The sequence below is a fragment of the Diprion similis genome, chromosome 10, assembly GCF_021155765.1.
Source record: "Diprion similis isolate iyDipSimi1 chromosome 10, iyDipSimi1.1, whole genome shotgun sequence".
NCBI lineage: Eukaryota > Metazoa > Arthropoda > Insecta > Hymenoptera > Diprionidae > Diprion > Diprion similis.
Window position 1 is genome coordinate 9,677,225 of NC_060114.1, and position 18,547 is coordinate 9,695,771.

General features: G+C 41.5%; 2 protein-coding genes across 5 annotated transcripts; one reads left to right on the forward strand and one right to left on the reverse strand.

Moving 5' to 3' along the window:
- Positions 1–689: 689 nt before the first annotated feature.
- LOC124411944 (apoptotic chromatin condensation inducer in the nucleus) lies at positions 690–6,365 on the forward strand. Of its 2 annotated transcripts, none has more exons than XM_046891502.1 (9): positions 690–899; positions 1,923–3,354; positions 3,765–3,852; positions 4,010–4,129; positions 4,221–4,425; positions 4,541–4,749; positions 4,827–5,057; positions 5,253–5,510; positions 5,614–6,365. In XM_046891502.1, exons 2-9 carry the CDS (start codon positions 1,925–1,927, stop codon positions 5,737–5,739), a joined length of 2,667 nt encoding a protein of 888 aa, XP_046747458.1. In that variant the 5' UTR covers positions 690–899; positions 1,923–1,924; the 3' UTR covers positions 5,740–6,365. The 2 variants fall into 2 exon arrangements, with proteins under 2 accessions (XP_046747458.1, XP_046747457.1); XM_046891501.1 differs by lacking the exon at positions 690–899 and adding an exon at positions 1,487–1,508.
- Positions 6,366–7,129: 764 nt separating this feature from the next.
- Positions 7,130–12,740, reverse strand: LOC124411945 (transmembrane 9 superfamily member 2). 3 transcript variants are annotated; one of them, XM_046891504.1, is made up of 15 exons: positions 12,465–12,739; positions 12,113–12,180; positions 11,940–12,033; positions 11,573–11,708; positions 11,260–11,375; positions 10,954–11,077; positions 10,514–10,656; positions 9,841–10,017; positions 9,332–9,476; positions 9,059–9,236; positions 8,785–8,944; positions 8,507–8,658; positions 8,307–8,418; positions 8,055–8,226; positions 7,130–7,969 (listed from the first exon to the last, which is right to left on the reverse strand). In XM_046891504.1, exons 1-15 carry the CDS (start codon positions 12,591–12,593, stop codon positions 7,902–7,904), a joined length of 1,974 nt encoding a protein of 657 aa, XP_046747460.1. In that variant the 5' UTR covers positions 12,594–12,739; the 3' UTR covers positions 7,130–7,901. The 3 variants fall into 3 exon arrangements, with proteins under 3 accessions (XP_046747460.1, XP_046747459.1, XP_046747461.1); XM_046891503.1 differs by having other exon boundaries at positions 9,332–9,488; XM_046891505.1 differs by lacking the exon at positions 9,841–10,017 and having other exon boundaries at positions 9,332–9,488; positions 12,465–12,740.
- Positions 12,741–18,547: the final 5,807 nt, after the last annotated feature.

Here is an 18,547-nt window from a genome sequence, read left to right on the forward strand (position 1 = left end):
TTCGGTTGTGTATAGTGAACTCTAGTATTATACAGAGTTCAGTGACCTGGCTCAATCTCAGGATCACATTATTTTATTGGTGTTCTCCTACAGATATATTGATACATCATTCAATGAAAACACCGAAATCAAGCGGAAACAATCTATTTATACAAGAATGTAACCTACTTCACAATCAGTTTTTATCACGCAGGATCGCTCTATATCTATAACAAAATGTAATCAATTTGTACATACGTCATTTATTCTAAATATCATAATACATTCATATGTATCAGGATTCATTATTTGATATACACGTTCAAATTTACATAATTTACACACTATATTTACTGCTTTTGCCATAATTATGATTTTTTTTATATATCATTCAATTTACCATGTACTAATCTTAGGAACAACTGTCGATATCTCAACAAACCGATGTTTGTGCTCAGTCAGTACGTATCGTGTGCGACAAGGGCGTACAAACTTCAACCACAACTATCTCTGTCTGACGTATTCAACCGACCCCCACTATCGTAGCGTGTGGAGTCCCTTCTTCTACTTACTCTTTCATCGATCGTGAATAGAGCAGAATAGTATCTGGAGTTCCAAGTTACGCGAGTCTAGCGCCACCATCGATTCCTTGTTTGATTTTTACAACGATATGCTCCAATCTCTTAATCCCTTTACTTCATGTGGTTCGTGGTGATTCGTCGTGGTTCGTGGCGCGAGTGCGGCATCTGCAGCGACAATAATCACTTTTCAGCTAATAGCGTCACCGGACATAGACATATTTGTTTCTGTATATAACAATTAAATAATACACAACTAGTCGAATCGTTTTTTTGATCGTATTGATTCTATCACGTTGCACAAATACAACAAATTGTTTTGCGGTGCATAGTTTTCCATCGGTAAGTATCATCCTTCGATATAACACCGCGATAAATAAATCTCTCGTCGCGTCGAGTAGAGTAGAGTAACCACAAATCAACATGCCCCTGGCTGCGCGAATTGTACTTGGGGCATACATCGCAGCTCGACTCACTCGAGCCCTACTTAACTTAACCTAACCTAGCCCAGTCTTGCTTAGCTTAATTTTATCCTCTGCATCGCCCATCCCAGACTTCCCAGCTTGGACGTAGTAAACCTCTTTCAAAAGTAATCCTTCAGATTTGCACGTGAAACGACGGGTCAAGTATATTTCGTTTGACTTTGAATGAAATCACTTAAATGAAATATAAACGCCTGGGACTAAGTATAAGCAGTGCATCGTCTGACTGTGCTCATATCTACTTTTTATCTTTGATTCCACAAAATCTGTTCAAATTGCCAAGTTCGATTGTTTAGCAAATTTGTTTAGTACCAGGATTATCAGGTTCTATGAAAATGAAAAATCTTATAGAGAAAATGAGCAACATGTCGCCACATTATTTAATTCTACCAATCCTCGTCTGACATTTTCTCACGCTTGATTAAGGGTCAGGTAGCCCTAGTGTTCAGCAACCGGTAAATAATGCTACATAGGTACAGAAAACATTGATTCGATATACCTTTCTAATCGACAGTAGCCTAAGTAAAATACATGAGAAAAGTTGATAAATGCATTCAATTATATGTCATGGTAGTGGGAATAACAGCTACAGATACAGGTACATATGTATATTAAGTACGCAAAATGAAAACTTATCAGCGGTTATGCATAACTGATCTAAACAGCCGTTCGGATTCTTTTAAAAATACAACTAGGTCTGGGTAATTCTGCTGAGGTCAGAGATTACGTAAGTCAATCCATTCGATAATAGCAATACTGCCATTGTCGTGTTTGAATTTCAATCTTCCTGCGCAATGTATCTGACAAAAGTTTATGGCAGATTGTAACAACGTAACGTATATGATTCAGGAAATGAGCGAATTGACGATTATCATTGTTTCAGAAATGAGGCGCAAAAGTGAGAGGAACAAATCCAAGGGATCCCCGGAGAAGAAGGTGGAAAAAGCAACACGGAAATCGACACGGAAACGTGGTAGAAGGGCGACGTCGTCATCGCCGGAAAGAGAGGAATTTGAATCTAAGTCGGTGGATTCTTCAAAGGACCAAGAGAGCGTGCCAGAATCGACGACGTCGCTGCCAGCCACAAGGCTCAAGATCAGAGAGTTGAAAGCAATAGCGGAAGAAGAGTCATTGGTGAAGCAGATAAGCAGCAGCAGCAGCAGTGCCCCTCCCTTGGAAAACCTTGAGGAAGGCGTAGGGGAGGGAGCCTCGGTTTGGAAGGTAGCGAGGGCGGATGCCTCGCCAGGCGAAATCCAGAAGCTCAAATTGTGCAGGCAGCGAAATCCGTCGGAAGCGTCAGATAGTTCTTCGTCTAGGAAAAAATCTCACAAGTCGTATGAAAGTGGTGAGGGTGACGGCGAGGAGGGTGACTCCGCCGAGGAACCACCTAGGTCACGGAAGCGAGACCTTGGTAAGGAGCGGCAGGACGATCCCTCCTCCCCGAACCCGGGTCAGGACTCCAAGGAAGAGGTAAGTCATTGTAGGGAGATCCTGCCCAGAACCACTTCAGCCAACTTCACCTTGTCTGACGATAAAAAAAACGTAGATCGGCTAGCCGACAACAACGCCGACCAGGCTATTCGTTACGACCAAAACTGTCCTGTCCAGAAGTCGCCAAAGGCAGATACCAGTGAACAGGCGGAGCCCAGCTCCAATGGAGATGATCTCGATCAGACGAAGGCCCCCGTAGTCGAGCGACAGGCCTCCGAGGATTTTGATAAAAACTTGCCAGAGGGAAGGAAGGGCGAGGAAGAGGTGGAGAAGGTGGGTGAAACTAAAACCGAGGCCGTCGTTCGACTTAACGAGCCGCCTACAGATGATAGCCAAGCTGATGAAAAAGAGGATTCAATCGCTCCCGCCGAACCTGAAACTAGAGAGTCGAGCACTGACGAAGATAGATGTAACAAGTCGATTCCACCATCGGTGACAAGCGAGACCAAGATTCAAACGAAAAGGTCTGAACTACGAGCGTCGTTGCGCACGGCGCGGCGGAAGCATCGCGACAAGTATCATGAATCCTCCGACTCCGATACACCCGAATCCGAGGATGAACCTAATGAGAAGAAGACTAACGATTCTCAGCCGAGAGAAGAAACGGGGAAGGAATCGGCTAAGATCAAGAGCAGCAGATCCCCGTCTCCGGTGAACAGATTCGGCTTCTGCGCAGACGTTACAGTGGATAATAAAACTGAAAGTTCCAGAGAGATAGAGGAGAGGCGGAATAGCTCAAACGATTGCAGACCCTGTGATCAATTACCAGTTAATTCTCTCTCAGCCGATTATAAACCTGCAAAAGTCAATTTGAAGCGATCCTTGTGAGTAAACGGTTGTTTCGTTGGTTTCTTCGTTCTTATTCTTTTTTTTCACAACCGATTATCTGGTAGAAAAATGTCTAAAGTTGGCATCACCACTCGAACACAATCGATTAAAATCTAAATGGTGATTCATTACGCTTTTGTTGCTAATTTATTGCTGGAATCCCGAGTTTGTTGCTTTAACCGATTGGGCAGAATCAAGGCCGAAAAGATATTCGAAGAGAGCCCTCGAGTAACAAATTAAAAAAACAAAAATACAAACGCTGTCTATAAATTTGCTATGAAGCAGTGACGTTTAATTGCTTGAATGTCATGTAAATATGCATTTCAGATTATCCTTTACTTCAGCAATTATACAATCATAAGCAATTAGACATTTAAAACATGTTTTTGCTTCAATTACTTTTCAGCTCTGTACGGTTAATGGAAGCTGAGGAGTCAGTAAAAAGAGATGATGCCGAGAAAAATGGAGAAAGCGAAGCATCTCTCCGAGTCAAGGTGAGAGTGTGGTGTAATTTTGTTAGATGGGCATTTTCCAGATCCCAAAGAGATTTTGCTTTCACTGTCTTTCTGTAAAAATCAATACTTCCAATGCTTTGGAAACCTTAGTACTTACGTATAGGTTAACTAATTGTACGTTACGCTTGGCCAACAGGAAATACACAGCGTAGCTGAACAAACCGATGGTAAGAATGTGCCTCGCAAGCGTCGCTGGGGAGTTGCAGTTACAGCGGAATCGACCCCAGCTTTCACGGTATCGACCGATTCCTTGAAGGTATGTTTTATTTCAATTTGTTACATTGATATCTGCATTTGAAAATTGCGTCAAAAATACTTGTCTGATTTTATCTCCAATCGATACACAGGCTTTGGTACCCGGTGCAAAGCCACTGTCGATTACGGAAGTCAGACTATCCAAAGACGATGATGAGCCAAAGGAACGACGCAAAGAGCGGGAAAAACTGCGTTCGATCAGCGACGACGCCGAGGAGCAGAGAGTTTCCGAGGATATTGCAACGACAAAGAATGAAAATACGAAGAAGGGAGATCTCAAACATGATAATCACATAGGTGGGTCACAGACGCAGTTTAATACGCAATTAAATTGAATCGCAATGTGTATCTGTAACTTCTAGTCTCTCCTCTTCATCCAACAGTGTATTTACATATACTTGATATTCCACAGGTGCAAAGCGGAAGATATCAATACTGAAAGAAGCACCTCGCATCAAATCGCCAAGCCCGTCATTAGCAAAGGCGACAAACGTACTACTGATAAAAAACCTTGTTCGTCCATTTACTTTGAACCAGATCAAGGAACTGCTTTCTCGGACAGGCACCATTGTAGAGAATGGCTTTTGGATAGACGGGATAAAGTCCAAATGCTATGTAGTGGTACGTGTTAAATTTTTAATTTCTCGATTTCGAGCGAGCTCGATTTTTATCTATTCCGTTTTTTTGATTACCAACAGTATGCGAACGAGGACCAGGCATTCGAAACCAGACAAGCCCTGCACGGAATTTCGTGGCCGTTGTCGAATCCTAAACGTCTTCAGGTCGAGTACGCGACTAGAGAAGACGTGGAAAAAGCGCGCGAACTGTCCAAAGACCAACCCGCCCTTCGTGCTGCAGAGCCATCTCTGGGTAGCGATACCTGGCAGCAAGTCTGGGCACGCGAGGAGAAGCAAAATGCACCGGTCAAGGTAGCCAATCTTTCAAATCGCTCACCGAAGATTAATGCTTTCGGAGTCACTGTATTTTTTCTATCCTACGAGTAATTTTGTTGATGAGTTAAACTCGTTTTTTCTACTGGTTTGGGCTTGTATGTATTACCTAGGTACTTTTACTTACTTTTTTCTTCCTCATCACTGTGACATAACAATTTGCACATCGTGCAGGTGAATACTGTCCGCGAATGGGATTTGGGTAAGGAAGATGGCCATCAAATGAAAGAGAAGGAAAGAGGAAAAAAGGATTTGGAGAAGAAAAGACGACAAAGAAGTCGCAGCCCACCTATAGAGCCTCACCTACCTCCACCTGCACGGAAATTCAAGAAAAAGGAGGATGACCCACCGCCAGCCAAACTCCTGGACGATTTGTTTAAAAAAACTAAGGCCATTCCATGCATATACTGGCTACCACTTACAAACGAACAGGTAAGTGGGAGGGATCGTTACCACATCTGCACAGGTTTCTTATTCTCACATGACGGTGAACCGTTTGCCATTCGTGCCTATAAAACCTATGATTGCATTTTAGATTGTGGTAAAGGAAGAGATGCGGCGGCAGCATATGGCTGAACACGCGCGTAGACTCGAGGAGATGAAGCGCGCGGAGAGAAGCAGAGACCCTGCCGCACGTCGCCGGCGCAGCCCCAGAAAATAAACCCCGTTGGTTTTATCCAACAGTCGTATCCTCCCCGAGCGACCCAAGATTACTTTTACGACTAGACAACAACACGCGACCGACGTTCAGGTCTCAGAAGCTAGAGTCTGTATAGAAATCAATCCAATGACTTGCCTATTCCAAGAGACGATCGTTGCACGCAAGCGACCAATTAACCATCTCTTTCCTTTATATCTCAACCCTACTTGTTTCCCGAGCCTTTCCTTCGACTTTTTTCAATATACATGCTCCTTACTCGTAACTGTATCTTAGTTGCAATTGACGAGCAAATCGTTCCAAATTCACCGGGTTGCCGACTTTTGGTGCATAGACTAACTTGTAATTCTCGTACGACCGACGCACGAATCGAGTCCCATCTCTCCGGTCCATTCCTCAATTTCAGCATTAAACCGTATTTCTTACAGGTCTACATCTGTTCATAACCGTTCACCAAAGGCAGTAGCGATAGTGATATTGTACTTTGATAACTGTACCGCAAGGGTACTGTCGCCGGCAAGTGACATGGTATTATTTCGACTAATAGCATCGATATCACTATCAGGCCCTGGCCTCGATAATAATAATTTGCCCCCGGTCCGGGTGCGCCGCGTCGAGGGAATAGGAAAGACGAGACTTGAACTGGGCATAAGAGGAAAAACGAGAGAAGTACCGGCATTGCTCGATCGACACTCAGAACATGGGGGTGTGTAACACAACCGATATTGCGCTTGAGTCATGCGCCACTACCCGCGTAATGCTAATTCCAACAACTCGAAATACATATAAAGAACGAACAACGTATACTTTCGATGGAAATTTTGAACAATGTGTATTACGTATAATACATACTAATTTTTGGTTGCCGACATTGGCATGTTTGGACAAATATGACGCGCAAACAATGTGAGACCGTTAACTGTTGGCGAACTTGGAAACGTGACGAATAATGTGTTATTTCAATAAATTGACACCTGCCATGAATCAGGTAGCAGCTGTTATTCGCCGGCGATGTATGCGCAAGTGTAACAACATACAGCACGTATTGCCGCACCACCTTGCGGAATCATATGTATATATTATACCTGATATATCCCCAAATGTGGCATGTAAAATTATTCATCAATAAAAGTAATACAATCATTACACGCGCTCTTTATAAGATAAGATAAATAATAATAATAATAACATGACAACAAGGATTATAATTTTAAGAAAATATGACTATTGTTGTTTTTTCGGTCCTCATAGTTAATAATTCACAGGAAATACCCAGATTTATTTAACTGTCCCAGGTGTCCGCAACCAGAGCACAAGCCCCCCCTCCCCACGGCTTGCATTTTTTCAACCCAATATGTTATATTCCTCGAAACCAAATAATGATATTGACGAATTGTCGACAGTCTCTTCTTTATTCAATGTCACAGGGTGATCCCAATATTCAGTGATAACAGGGTTTGTATTCATACAAAACTGACGATTCAAAAACTCTACTGTTTCGAAAATCTTTGATACAGCATAAACGAAAGCTGAGAGTGGTTAATTGGAAAAAATCCCTAACATAATAACCGATTTGTACAAATTACTCATACATATGAATATTAATCCTCATATATGTATATATACACGCTTATAAGATGCACACTTAACATTAAGTGAACTATATTATCGTTATCGTTACCAATAACATAATTTATGTAACACAGTATGGTTTACCCCGCTTTTTTGCCTCTTTTATGTCGTAGTGCTGAAGAGTGCTCTTCTCTGTATTACATTATATAAAAAAAAAAAAAAAAAAAAAAAAAAACTTGTGAACCGTACTTTTGTCACATAAAGTATCTGGCATACCATGGAAGCAAAATTTTTTTCGTCTCACGTATTTCCAATATTCATCTTTGGCTCGCGCACGCGCTCGCATACGACTCATATTGCAAACGCTCGGCGAAAAAGACCTACTTTGCATCCTTGGTACACAATCTACTATTATTCTTTTTAAAGTTTTGACAGTTAGTGTGTCTCTGGAAGTTACCGAACCGATACATTCAAGTAGTTTCGTGCCATTTTTATTGTAGGCAATGAATTATTAATTTTCTTCGATTTCCCGCAACAGTCACCGATAGGTAGTGTACTCCTCGGGACTTAACTGAGTTGTAACAAGTCTTACACTAATCGACTTTCACTACGCTATAGATTTTACGCACGAACCAAAAGCAGGCAAAAAATCCGATGGAACCTGAAATAAATAAGCAGCATGAATGTTGGCAATCTTTCACAATGCAGAAGCATTATGGACGTGTCGTATCCCTGCCTTAACTTACCTGTCAGCAAGAAAAATAAAAACACCATAATGAGGGTGTATCCAAAGTACAGGAACGTCGACGTCGCGTCTTCGATATCAAGTTTCGTGACAAAGTAGTGGATGCAATAAACCAGAAGATAGAACGCAGTGAAACCTGATGTCAAGAAGCTCCGCCACCACCAGTGGTAATCCTAGGATGCAGAATATGTCATTCATTAAGGGCTATTACTGTGAATAGGAAGTGCATTGCCGGAATTACGCCTGGATTTACCTCTGCGCAAAGATGGAAGTAGCAAAGAAGAATTGTCGTCTCTGAACACGTTATGACGAGAATCAGAAATACCAGGAACAAGAATCCGAACATGTAGTACACCTGACTTGACCTGGAAACGGAATGTGTATACACAAAGCATGAAATATAATATCTTACTTGGTTTGAAACCTATGTTTGTGCGCACAAGCGTTATTTACCAGAGAGAATTCAAAAGAAAGAAGAGCTGAATGAATATGCATCCAAAGGGTAAGACTCCTCCCATTACAACTCCTGGAACAGCCTGTGTGTAGAAACTTTGTTCTGGTATCTGACGTGGGATCTGGTTGGTCCTTACAGGATGCTCGAGAGGCTGCGAGGATGAAAATTAAAGGCAGAATGTACTTTGTGGACCAAGGCGCAAGGAAATGACAAGAATGATTGTCAAGACAATGATGGAAACAATAACAAAGAAAGTAAGAATGATAACATTACTAACCCTTTTCCTAAAGCCAAAATATGATCCAACGAACGTAAGAGGAACAGATACACCAAACCACAATGCCAACAGGGCGACGAGTGTGCTGAAAGGTACAGCTGCGGAGCTGTCGTTTATCCAGAATATCAAGTTCATTACAAAGAACGAGCTGAAGACGATGCTGGAATACCGTTAAATCATATCAGTAGTAACAGTGGTATTATTTTTTTTTCAGCAGATCCTAGCTGCAGGCAGCCGGATTCTATAAATATATTCGCACTTATCTGCAACTCACCCAGGGCTGAGCATAGAAGTTAGAAGAACGTTCGACTTCCATTTTTCTCCACCAAAACTCTTATAGACACGAGCTGAGACATATCCAGCTGGGGTGCCGAGGCACACATACAGCACCATGGCGCAAGTCATTAGGGCGCCACGATTTGCCGGCGAAAGGAAGCCAAGACAAGCAAATGCTGGAGAGAACCATCAATATCGAGTAATTAGTTTAATTCCAGTATTATCCTATTATTGCTTTCTGCTCTTACCCAAGACTCAAACTTCGACCTACCTAAAGTAATCAGTGCCATAAAGAAGACCTGAATGCCAGAGCCAAGAAGTACCGATAGTAGCATCCCTTTCCGTGGAGGGCGAAACACATCGCCGTGTACCAACTTCCATCCAAATTCCTCCTGTGCATCCTCACCCGACTCTATCTGAAAGTAGGCCTGCGTTATCACAACACAGACATTGCACAATCACTATTTCATAACGGATAATATGGCTGGAACCCATGTATTTCCTTTCACATTTTTAGATCAATTTTTTTGTACAGCGTGATTGAGGGAATCTTGTACATATAATGTTAATTTGCATTTATATCCTGTATTCCATTACCTTCCAAACCAAAATAAGACTAATATTGAAGAATATCCAGCTCATTATCTTGGTCTAATCACGGATAAGACAACAATTTTGAAATTAGTCAAGCAACCAATCTTAAATTTAATCTGATAAGTGCATTGTTAAAGCAAGCCTGTGCAACAAATGTGCAGTGAAATAAGTAATTTGCAGACATACCTGGTTATATCGAGCAATATCTTTATTCAGCGTGCGTAGCATAATCATAGCCACCATCCCAGACAAAAATAGAACAATCACTAGTGAATTTAGGATACTAAACCACTGGATATTCGTTTGTGGCATTGACTCGAGAATATAATCCCATCTCGATGACCATTTGATTGTGTTGTTTTTCTGAAAATTCAATTCAATTCAATTTACCGAATGCGCAGCTACCGAACCATTTTTCCTTAATTTTAGTAATAGCAAAAATTCCTTGGTTCTAGCCATGACAGGTTCTTGACATGTAGCTTATATCGTAGGATTTTAGAGCACATCATGTGAGTTGCATAAGGCCAAAACCAGGCTTGTTCGCGATCACGCTCCTTATCCTATAAATTTGTAACCTATAATATATCTACATAAAATAATTCACTCATTTATCTAACAGATTGCAGATCCACAGGAAAGGTATTTTAAGTAGAGGTAGCAGGTAAGGGTCGCAAACAATTTGAATGTATCCATGATGCAGAGAGCTTAGCGTAGAACATCACTTAGATATTGAATTTGAACTGGGTGTAAGTATTTGAACAAAAGTATTTGGAGAAAAGAATAGACAAGTCTCTGCTTGGAAGTTGTGAAAATAGTTAAAAATCATAATTTAACAGGGCTTGTTCTTTCATCAGCTCACCACATACGTAACGTGGTATGTGTAAAGCACGTCAAATTTTTCCGACTGGCTTAAGTCTTCTCTTCTGATTGCCAATGGACTTTTGCTCTCACAGTCCGGTGAAGACGGATTGTGATTTATGCTGCGGGGCTCCACCTTCACAGCTGAAACACACAAGCGGATGAAGATACCTTTTGGTAAGTATTCGCAGATTGCTGATTTTCGTCAAGTTAACATGCTAAAAGTTGAGATTTGCCATTCCTGCCGGTGCAATTTTTTTAGGCTTTGATCAATTATTCTGAATTGTCCGTCAATTTTCATTGATAACAATTTAGGTAGATTAGACTTTGGGATAAAAGTTCCAGGTTTAAATTGGTCTTGTTATTAATAAAAAATGCTAAGCGCACTACATATTTTTTAAAAGTGAATTCACAAGAATCGTTTTTTTTAAAGGAACTTACATATTATTCGCCCAACTTTTTGACTATAACCCGATCCCCACTCCTCTGTTTCACCGCTATGATACGTTATGGTCAAGTCGACGTGATTGAACAGGTAGTAAGTATTCGGTTGGTTGTAGCCTATCTGTGGAATTATTAAAATTGTCAAGTTGTAAAAATATGACTATTCATTATCCTTAAATATCTTAGATCGTACACAGATGGTAACGAACGTAATTTTTATTAATTGCTGTATTTTGGAATAATAATGTGTTTGGCGATACAGATATGTCAAATGTTAGCAGATTCCTTGATATTTTTACTCACATTACACATGTCTGTTGGCGACCGAACGTCTTTGGATAGACAGCCCATTGGGAATCCAGTACTGCAGTATTGGCGGGAGTTTTCTAGTGGGTAACACCACGTAACAGGCATATTATCTGCAAAAGGAAATGAGATTGATTTAATTTGGGTCACGGGTGAATTATCAATCACATTCGACGGTTGATTGTCGTGAATATCTTATCAAAAGACCATTGTGGGTGTGAGATTGTTACAACTGCGGTATAATTACTCTGCATTATAAAACAAAAAGAATTTGCTAAGCTGTAATTGTAAAATATGCTGTTCTACTGACCGACGATCCAATGATGCTGATAATTCAGAGCCATGCCTTTCTTCAAAAGCTGCAGCTTCTTTGCAGATTGTTCATCTCCTCCCGAGTACGTTTTTTTGCATAACACCGTGCAAGAATCATTTTTCATAAATACAAGCTAAAAAGTTGAAGATTACAGAATTACATTGCCTGAAACTTGATACAAACGGTTATATCGAGATCTAGGAAAAATAGAATCAAAGGTTACACGGTAAAGGATGAAAAATCAGGCTTAGAGCCACCTGTTTTGCAGCAATGATCGGTATATCGTTGTCGCCATCACTACAACGATCGACCAGCAAAGGTAAGCTCACAACCAATTCTCAGAAGCAGTAGGTAACAATTTTACCTTGTAAGACGACAGTCTTATACGTTCCCCAAACACCACTTGACCCAAGTTTTCTACTGGCGATTGCTCATCATTGGCAGGACAGAAATCGAAACTGAAAAAATAGCATAAACGGATGGTTATATGCTTCGGTTAGACAAGCGAGCAAATTGCATCAAATATAGTGTACTCACTGATTGTACTCGTAAGGTATTACGGAATGCTCTGTATTGAGTCTGTTGACGAATAACTTGATCTCAGACTGAAAATATTACAAAGTAGCAGTGGTGAAAAGCGTGAAATATACCACAGTCGACGAAGGGTGGGGACGGGGAGCTAGCAACGTTGCAGACTGCTTCAATCTCCCGGTATTATGAGAAGCGTACTGCTTTTTGTAAGGCAAACAAGGCATAGAAATCATATGTCGCCGAACCACCACGGCACTATTATTATCGTTTCGATACGTGGATTCTATCGGTTATGTCCGGTCATCCGGAAAACTGCCACGCAGTAATATCCAGGTAATAAAACTGCGGTGGTACATACCTTGCACGTATCCGATTGTTCTCCGACATGGCAATAATTCACGGGTGCCAAACCTGGTAGGTAGAAACCGTTGGACGCAGTTAATGCGCACAACCCAAATAGTAGAGACAGGGTAAATTTTTTCGCCATTTTGGCTCTTTGCGGGTACCAATTTTTCTTATAGCGAACTCTCGGTATTGCTTGCTTACGTTACATCAGGACAATTCTCAGCGCGTAACTGCCAACCACTGCCGTTCCGAGATATTCTGTGACAGCAAACGTCATACACTATGGTCATACAGCGTATTCCCCTGTTCCCAGGACCACGGAATAGCAGCACTTCCGCGGACCGCCGCCGCCGCCGCTGCCACCGTCATGATACGTCACAGCGGTCACAGCGACCACCGCGAGTGAACGGCTCGGGTGTTAAGGGAACCGATTGCCGGTCAAAGAGTGTTTCAAATTTATCAACATTGTCTCTTAACCAATGTAAATGCATTTTTGTAATTTTCTGATTAGGAATCGTCCGTGACTTAATCCTAGGTGTCTATCAAGAACTACAGATTGAAGGGACTGGCCAGAAAACATGAAACTTGGACCAAGTTTTCAGAGAGATGGGAAAAGGAAATAACGTATTCACGAATAGAAGCTTCCGTTTCAGTTCAGTTTCAGTATATTTGATACGCATTATTCCTAGTACAAGTGTTCGGATGTCAATGTACAATATGTGAACAAGTTGCTTAGTAGTATCATAGTGCATGAAGGAATGCAAAAAATGATTGAAATTAACATAATAAAGCTGACTATTATCTTAGGATGTAAAAGGACAATACATGTTACCTTAAGCAGTATATGAAGGGTAGTGTATGAGTAATATATATATATATATATATAACATTGTATTGTTACATGTGATCCGAATTGATATAAATGAATAAACGACCTTCAGTGTGTTTTCTTCATATTTGAACCTTTCCGTAATATATCTGCTGCTGGTCTTTCGTTTGTTATTTCTCTGCTATTGGTCTGAGGCATCTTTCGTTGCTCTTTCTAAGCTTTTGGAGGTCCAGTGAGTCTGATAGGGTTATACGAATTAAATCCCAAATGGAAGGTTTTTGATCTAGAGGAACTAACGAGGGTAACTTTTGCATTTTTGATGACGACTTCGACGATTATGAAAAATACTGCAAACAGACCTTCTATGCACTGTTGCGACGTAATTTTGCAAGGAAAATCGATTGAACGCAGCCCCAATACTATGCAAGAAACGGATCAAAGGTTACGGCCAAAAAACGGAAGACGCATTTTCTCTATTTTTTAGCTACTAATCTCTGCGTCGTGATTTCGATGCGGTTGGTGCTACGCTCTTTTTCTTGTGTTTTCTGAGTTCCTAGGCGTACACTTGATCTAGTATGGGTCATACGAATCGATTTCGAGACGGAAAATTTTCGGCTCCGAAAATGAGGAAAGAACTAAGGCTAACCCCTCTGGATTTTTGGCGAAAATTTCGACGACTTTGAAAAGTGCTGCAATAAATTCTTTGAGGCACTATTCCGACGTAATTTTGCGAGAGAAATCGATTGGGCGCAGTCCCAATACGCTGCGATTAACGCCTGAGAAGTTACAGGCGAAAAACTGATTATTTCCGTCCTCATTTCTCTGCTGTTGGTCCTACGCTCTTTTTCATGTGTTTTTTGAGTTCCTAGGGGTCGGTATACTCCGGAAAGGGTCATACAAATCGATTCCGAGACGAAAAATTTTCAGCTCCGAAAATGAGGAAAAAACTAAGGCTAACCCCTTTGGATTTTTGGCGAAAATTTCGAGGACTTTGAAAAGTGCTGCAATAAATTCTTTAAGGCACTATTCCGACGTAATTTTGCGAGAGAAATCGATTGGGCGCAGTCCCAATACGCTGCGATTAACGCCTGAGAAGTTACAGGCGAAAAACGGATTATTTCCGTCCTCATTTCTCTGCTGTTGGTCCTACGCTCTTTTTCATGTGTTTTTTGAGTTCCTGGGGGTCGATTTACTCCGTAAAGGGTCATACGAATCGATTTCGAGACGAAAAATTTTCGGCTCCGAAAATGAGGAAAAAACTAAGGCTAACCCCTTTGGATTTTTGGCGAAAATTTCGACGACTTTGCAAAGTGCTGCAATAAATTCTTTAAGGCACTATTCCGACGTAATTTTGCGAGAGAAATCGATTGGGCGCAGTCCCAATACGCTGCGATTAACGCCTGAGAAGTTACAGGCGAAAAACGGATTATTTCCGTCCTCATTTCTCTGCTGTTGGTCCTACGCTCTTTTTCATGTGTTTTTTGAGTTCCTGGGGGTCGATTTACTCCGGAAAGGGTCATACAAATCGATTCCGAGACGTAAAATTTTCGGCTCCGAAAATTAGGAAAAAACTAAGGCTAACCCCTTTGGATTTTTGGCGAAAATTTCGACGACTTTGAAAAGTGCTGCAATAAATTCTTTAAGGCACTATTCCGACGTAATTTTGCGAGAGAAATCGATTGGGCGCAGTCCCAATACACTGCGATTAACGCCTGAGAAGTTACAGGCGAAAAACTGATTATTTCCGTCCTCATTTCTCTGCTGTTGGTCCTACGCTCTTTTTCATGTGTTTTCTGAGTTCCTGGGGGTCGATTTACTCCGTAAAGGGTCATACAAATCGATTCCGAGACGAAAAATTTTCGGCTCCGAAAATTAGGAAAAAACTAAGGCTAACCCCTTTGGATTTTTGGCGAAAATTTCGACGACTTTGAAAAGTGCTGCAATAAATTTTTTAAGGCACTATTCCGACGTAATTTCGCGAGAGAAATCGATTGGGCGCAGTCCCAATACGCTGCGATTAACGCCTGAGAAGTTACAGGCGAAAAACTGATTATTTTCGTCCTCATTTCTCTGCTGTTGGTCCTACGCTCTTTTTCATGTGTTTTTTGAGTTCCTGGGGGTCGATTTACTCCGGAAAGGGTCATACAAATCAATTCCAAGACGTAAATATTTCGGCTCCGAAAATAAGAAAAAAACTAAGGCTAACCCCTTTGGATTTTTGGCGAAAATTTCGACGACTTTGAAAAGTGCTCCAATAAATTCTTTAAGGCACTATTCCGACGTAATTTTGCGAGAGAAATCGATTGGGCGCAGTCCCAATACGCTGCGATTAACGCCTGAGAAGTTACAGGCGAAAAACTGATTCTTTCCGTCCTCATTTCTCTGCTGTTGGTCCTACGCTCTTTTTCATGTGTTTTTTGAGTTCCTGGGGGTCGATTTACTCCGGAAAGGGTCATACAAATCGATTCCGAGACGTAAAATTTTCGGCTCCGAAAATGAGGAAAAAACTAAGGCTAACCCCTTTGGATTTTTGGCGAAAATTTCGACGACTTTGAAAAGTGCTGCAATAGATTCTTTAAGGCACTATTCCGACGTAATTTTGCGAGAGAAATCGATTGGGCGCAGTCCCAATACGCTGCGATTAACGCCTGAGAAGTTACAGGCGAAAAACGGATTATTTCCGTCCTCATTTCTCTGCTGTTGGTCCTACGCTCTTTTTCATGTGTTTTTTGAGTTCCTGGGGGTCGATTTACTCCGGAAAGGGTCATACAAATCGATTCCGAGACGTAAAATTTTCGGCTCCGAAAATGAGGAAAAAACTAAGGCTAACCCCTTTGGATTTTTGGCGAAAATTTCGACGACTTTGCAAAGTGCTGCAATAAATTCTTTAAGGCACTATTCCGACGTAATTTTGCGAGAGAAATCGATTGGGCGCAGTCCCAATACGCTGCGATTAACGCCTGAGAAGTTACAGGCGAAAAACTGATTATTTCCGTCCTCATTTTTCTGCGGTTGGTCCTACGGTCTTTTTCATGTGTTTTTTGAGTTCCTGGGGGTCGATTTACTCCGGAAAGGGTCATACAAATCGATTCCGAGACGTAAAATTTTCGGCTCCGAAAATGAGGAAAAAACTAAGGCTAACCCCTTTGGATTTTTGGCGAAAATTTCGACGACTTTGCAAAGTGCTGCAATAAATTCTTTAAGGCACTATTCCGACGTAATTTTGCGAGAGAAATCGATTGGGCGCAGTCCCAATACGCTGCGATTAACGCCTGAGAAGTTACAGGCGGAAAACTGATTATTTTCGTCCTCATTTCTCTGCTGTTGGTCCTACGCTCTTTTTCATGTGTTTTTTGAGTTCCTGGGGGTCGATTTACTCCGGAAAGGGTCATACAAATCGATTCCGAGAAGTAAAATTTTCGGCTCCGAAAATGAGGAAAAAACTAAGGCTAACCCCTTTGGATTTTTAGAGAAAATTTCGACGACTTTGAAAAGTGCTGCAATAAATTCTTTAAGGCACTATTCCGACGAAATTTTGCGAGAGAAATCGATTGGACGCAGTCCCAATACGCTGCGATTAACGCCTGAGAAGTTACAGGCGAAAAACTGATTATTTCCGTCCTCATTTCTCTGCTGTTGGTCCTACGCTCTTTTTCATGTGTTTTTTGAGTTCCTGGGGGTCGATTTACTTCGGAAAGGGTCATACAAATCGATTCCGAGACGTAAAATTTTCGGCTCCGAAAATGAGGAAAAAACTAAGGCTAACCCCTTTGGATTTTTGGCGAAAATTTCGACGACTTTGAAAAGTGCTGCAATAGATTCTTTAAGGCACTATTCCGACGTAATTTTGCGAGAGAAATCGATTGGGCGCAGTCCCAATACGCTGCGATTAACGCCTGAGAAGTTACAGGCGAAAAACGGATTATTTCCGTCCTCATTTCTCTGCTGTTGGTCCTACGCTCTTTTTCATGTGTTTTTTGAGTTCCTGGGGGTCGATTTACTCCGGAAAGGGTCATACAAATCGATTCCGAGACGTAAAATTTTCGGCTCCGAAAATGAGGAAAAAACTAAGGCTAACCCCTTTGGATTTTTGGCGAAAATTTCGACGACTTCGAAAAGTGCTGCAATAGATTCCTTAAGGCACCATTCCGACGTAATTTTGCGAGAGAAATCGATTGGGCGCAGTCCCAATACGCTGCGATTAACGCCTGAGAAGTTACAGGCGAAAAACTGATTATTTCCGTCCTCATTTCTCAGCTGTTGGTCCTACGCTCTTTTTCATGTGTTTTTTGAGTTCCTGGGGGTCGATTTACTCCGGAAAGGGTCATACAAATCGATTCCGAGACGTAAAATTTTCGGCTCCGAAAATGAGGAAAAAACTAAGGCTAACCCCTTTGGATTTTTGGCGAAAATTTCGACGACTTTGCAAAGTGCTGCAATAAATTCTTTAAGGCACTATTCCGACGTAATTTTGCGAGAGAAATCGATTGGGCGCAGTCCCAATACGCTGCGATTAACGCCTGAGAAGTTACAGGCGAAAAACGGATTATTTCCGTCCTCATTTCTCTGCTGTTGGTCCTACGCTCTTTTTCATGTGTTTTTTGAGTTCCTGGGGGTCGATTTACTCCGGAAAGGGTCATACAAATCAATTCCAAGACGTAAATATTTCGGCTCCGAAAATAAGAAAAAAACTAAGGCTAACCCCTTTGGATTTTTGGCGAAAATTTCGACGACTTTGAAAAGTGCTGCAATAAATTCTTTAAGGCACTATTCCGACGTAATTTTGCGAGAGAAATCGATTGGACGCAGTCCCAATACGCTGCGATTAACGCCTGAGAAGTTACAGGCGAAAAACTGATTATTTCCGTCCTCATTTTTCTGCGGTTGGTCCTACGGTCTTTTTCATGTGTTTTTTGAGTTCCTGGGGGTCGATTTACTCCGGAAAGGGTCATACAAATCGATTCCGAGACGTAAAATTTTCGGCTCCGAAAATGAGGAAAAAACTAAGGCTAACCCCTTTGGATTTTTGGCGAAAATTTCGACGACTTTGCAAAGTGCTGCAATAAATTCTTTAAGGCACTATTCCGACGTAATTTTGCGAGAGAAATCGATTGGGCGCAGTCCCAATACGCTGCGATTAACGCCTGAGAAGTTACAGGCGGAAAACTGATTATTTTCGTCCTCATTTCTCTGCTGTTGGTCCTACGCTCTTTTTCATGTGTTTTTTGAGTTCCTGGGGGTCGATTTACTCCGGAAAGGGTCATACA

Bases quoted from the DNA above. Each gene is read 5' to 3' on its own strand.
- LOC124411945 (XM_046891503.1), bottom strand. From the start codon at position 12,593: ATGGCGAAAAAATTTACCCTGTCTCTACTATTTGGGTTGTGCGCATTA. The intron at 12,181-12,464 runs GTATGTACCACC...TAATATTTTCAG, and splicing joins AACAATCGGATACGTGCAAG to TCTGAGATCAAGTTATTCGT. The intron at 7,970-8,054 runs GTAAGTTAAGGC...TATTTATTTCAG, and splicing joins TTTATTTTTCTTGCTGACAG to GTTCCATCGGATTTTTTGCC.
- LOC124411944 (XM_046891501.1), top strand. The intron at 3,355-3,764 runs GTGAGTAAACGG...ATTACTTTTCAG, and splicing joins GTCAATTTGAAGCGATCCTT to CTCTGTACGGTTAATGGAAG. The intron at 4,750-4,826 runs GTACGTGTTAAA...GATTACCAACAG, and splicing joins AGTCCAAATGCTATGTAGTG to TATGCGAACGAGGACCAGGC.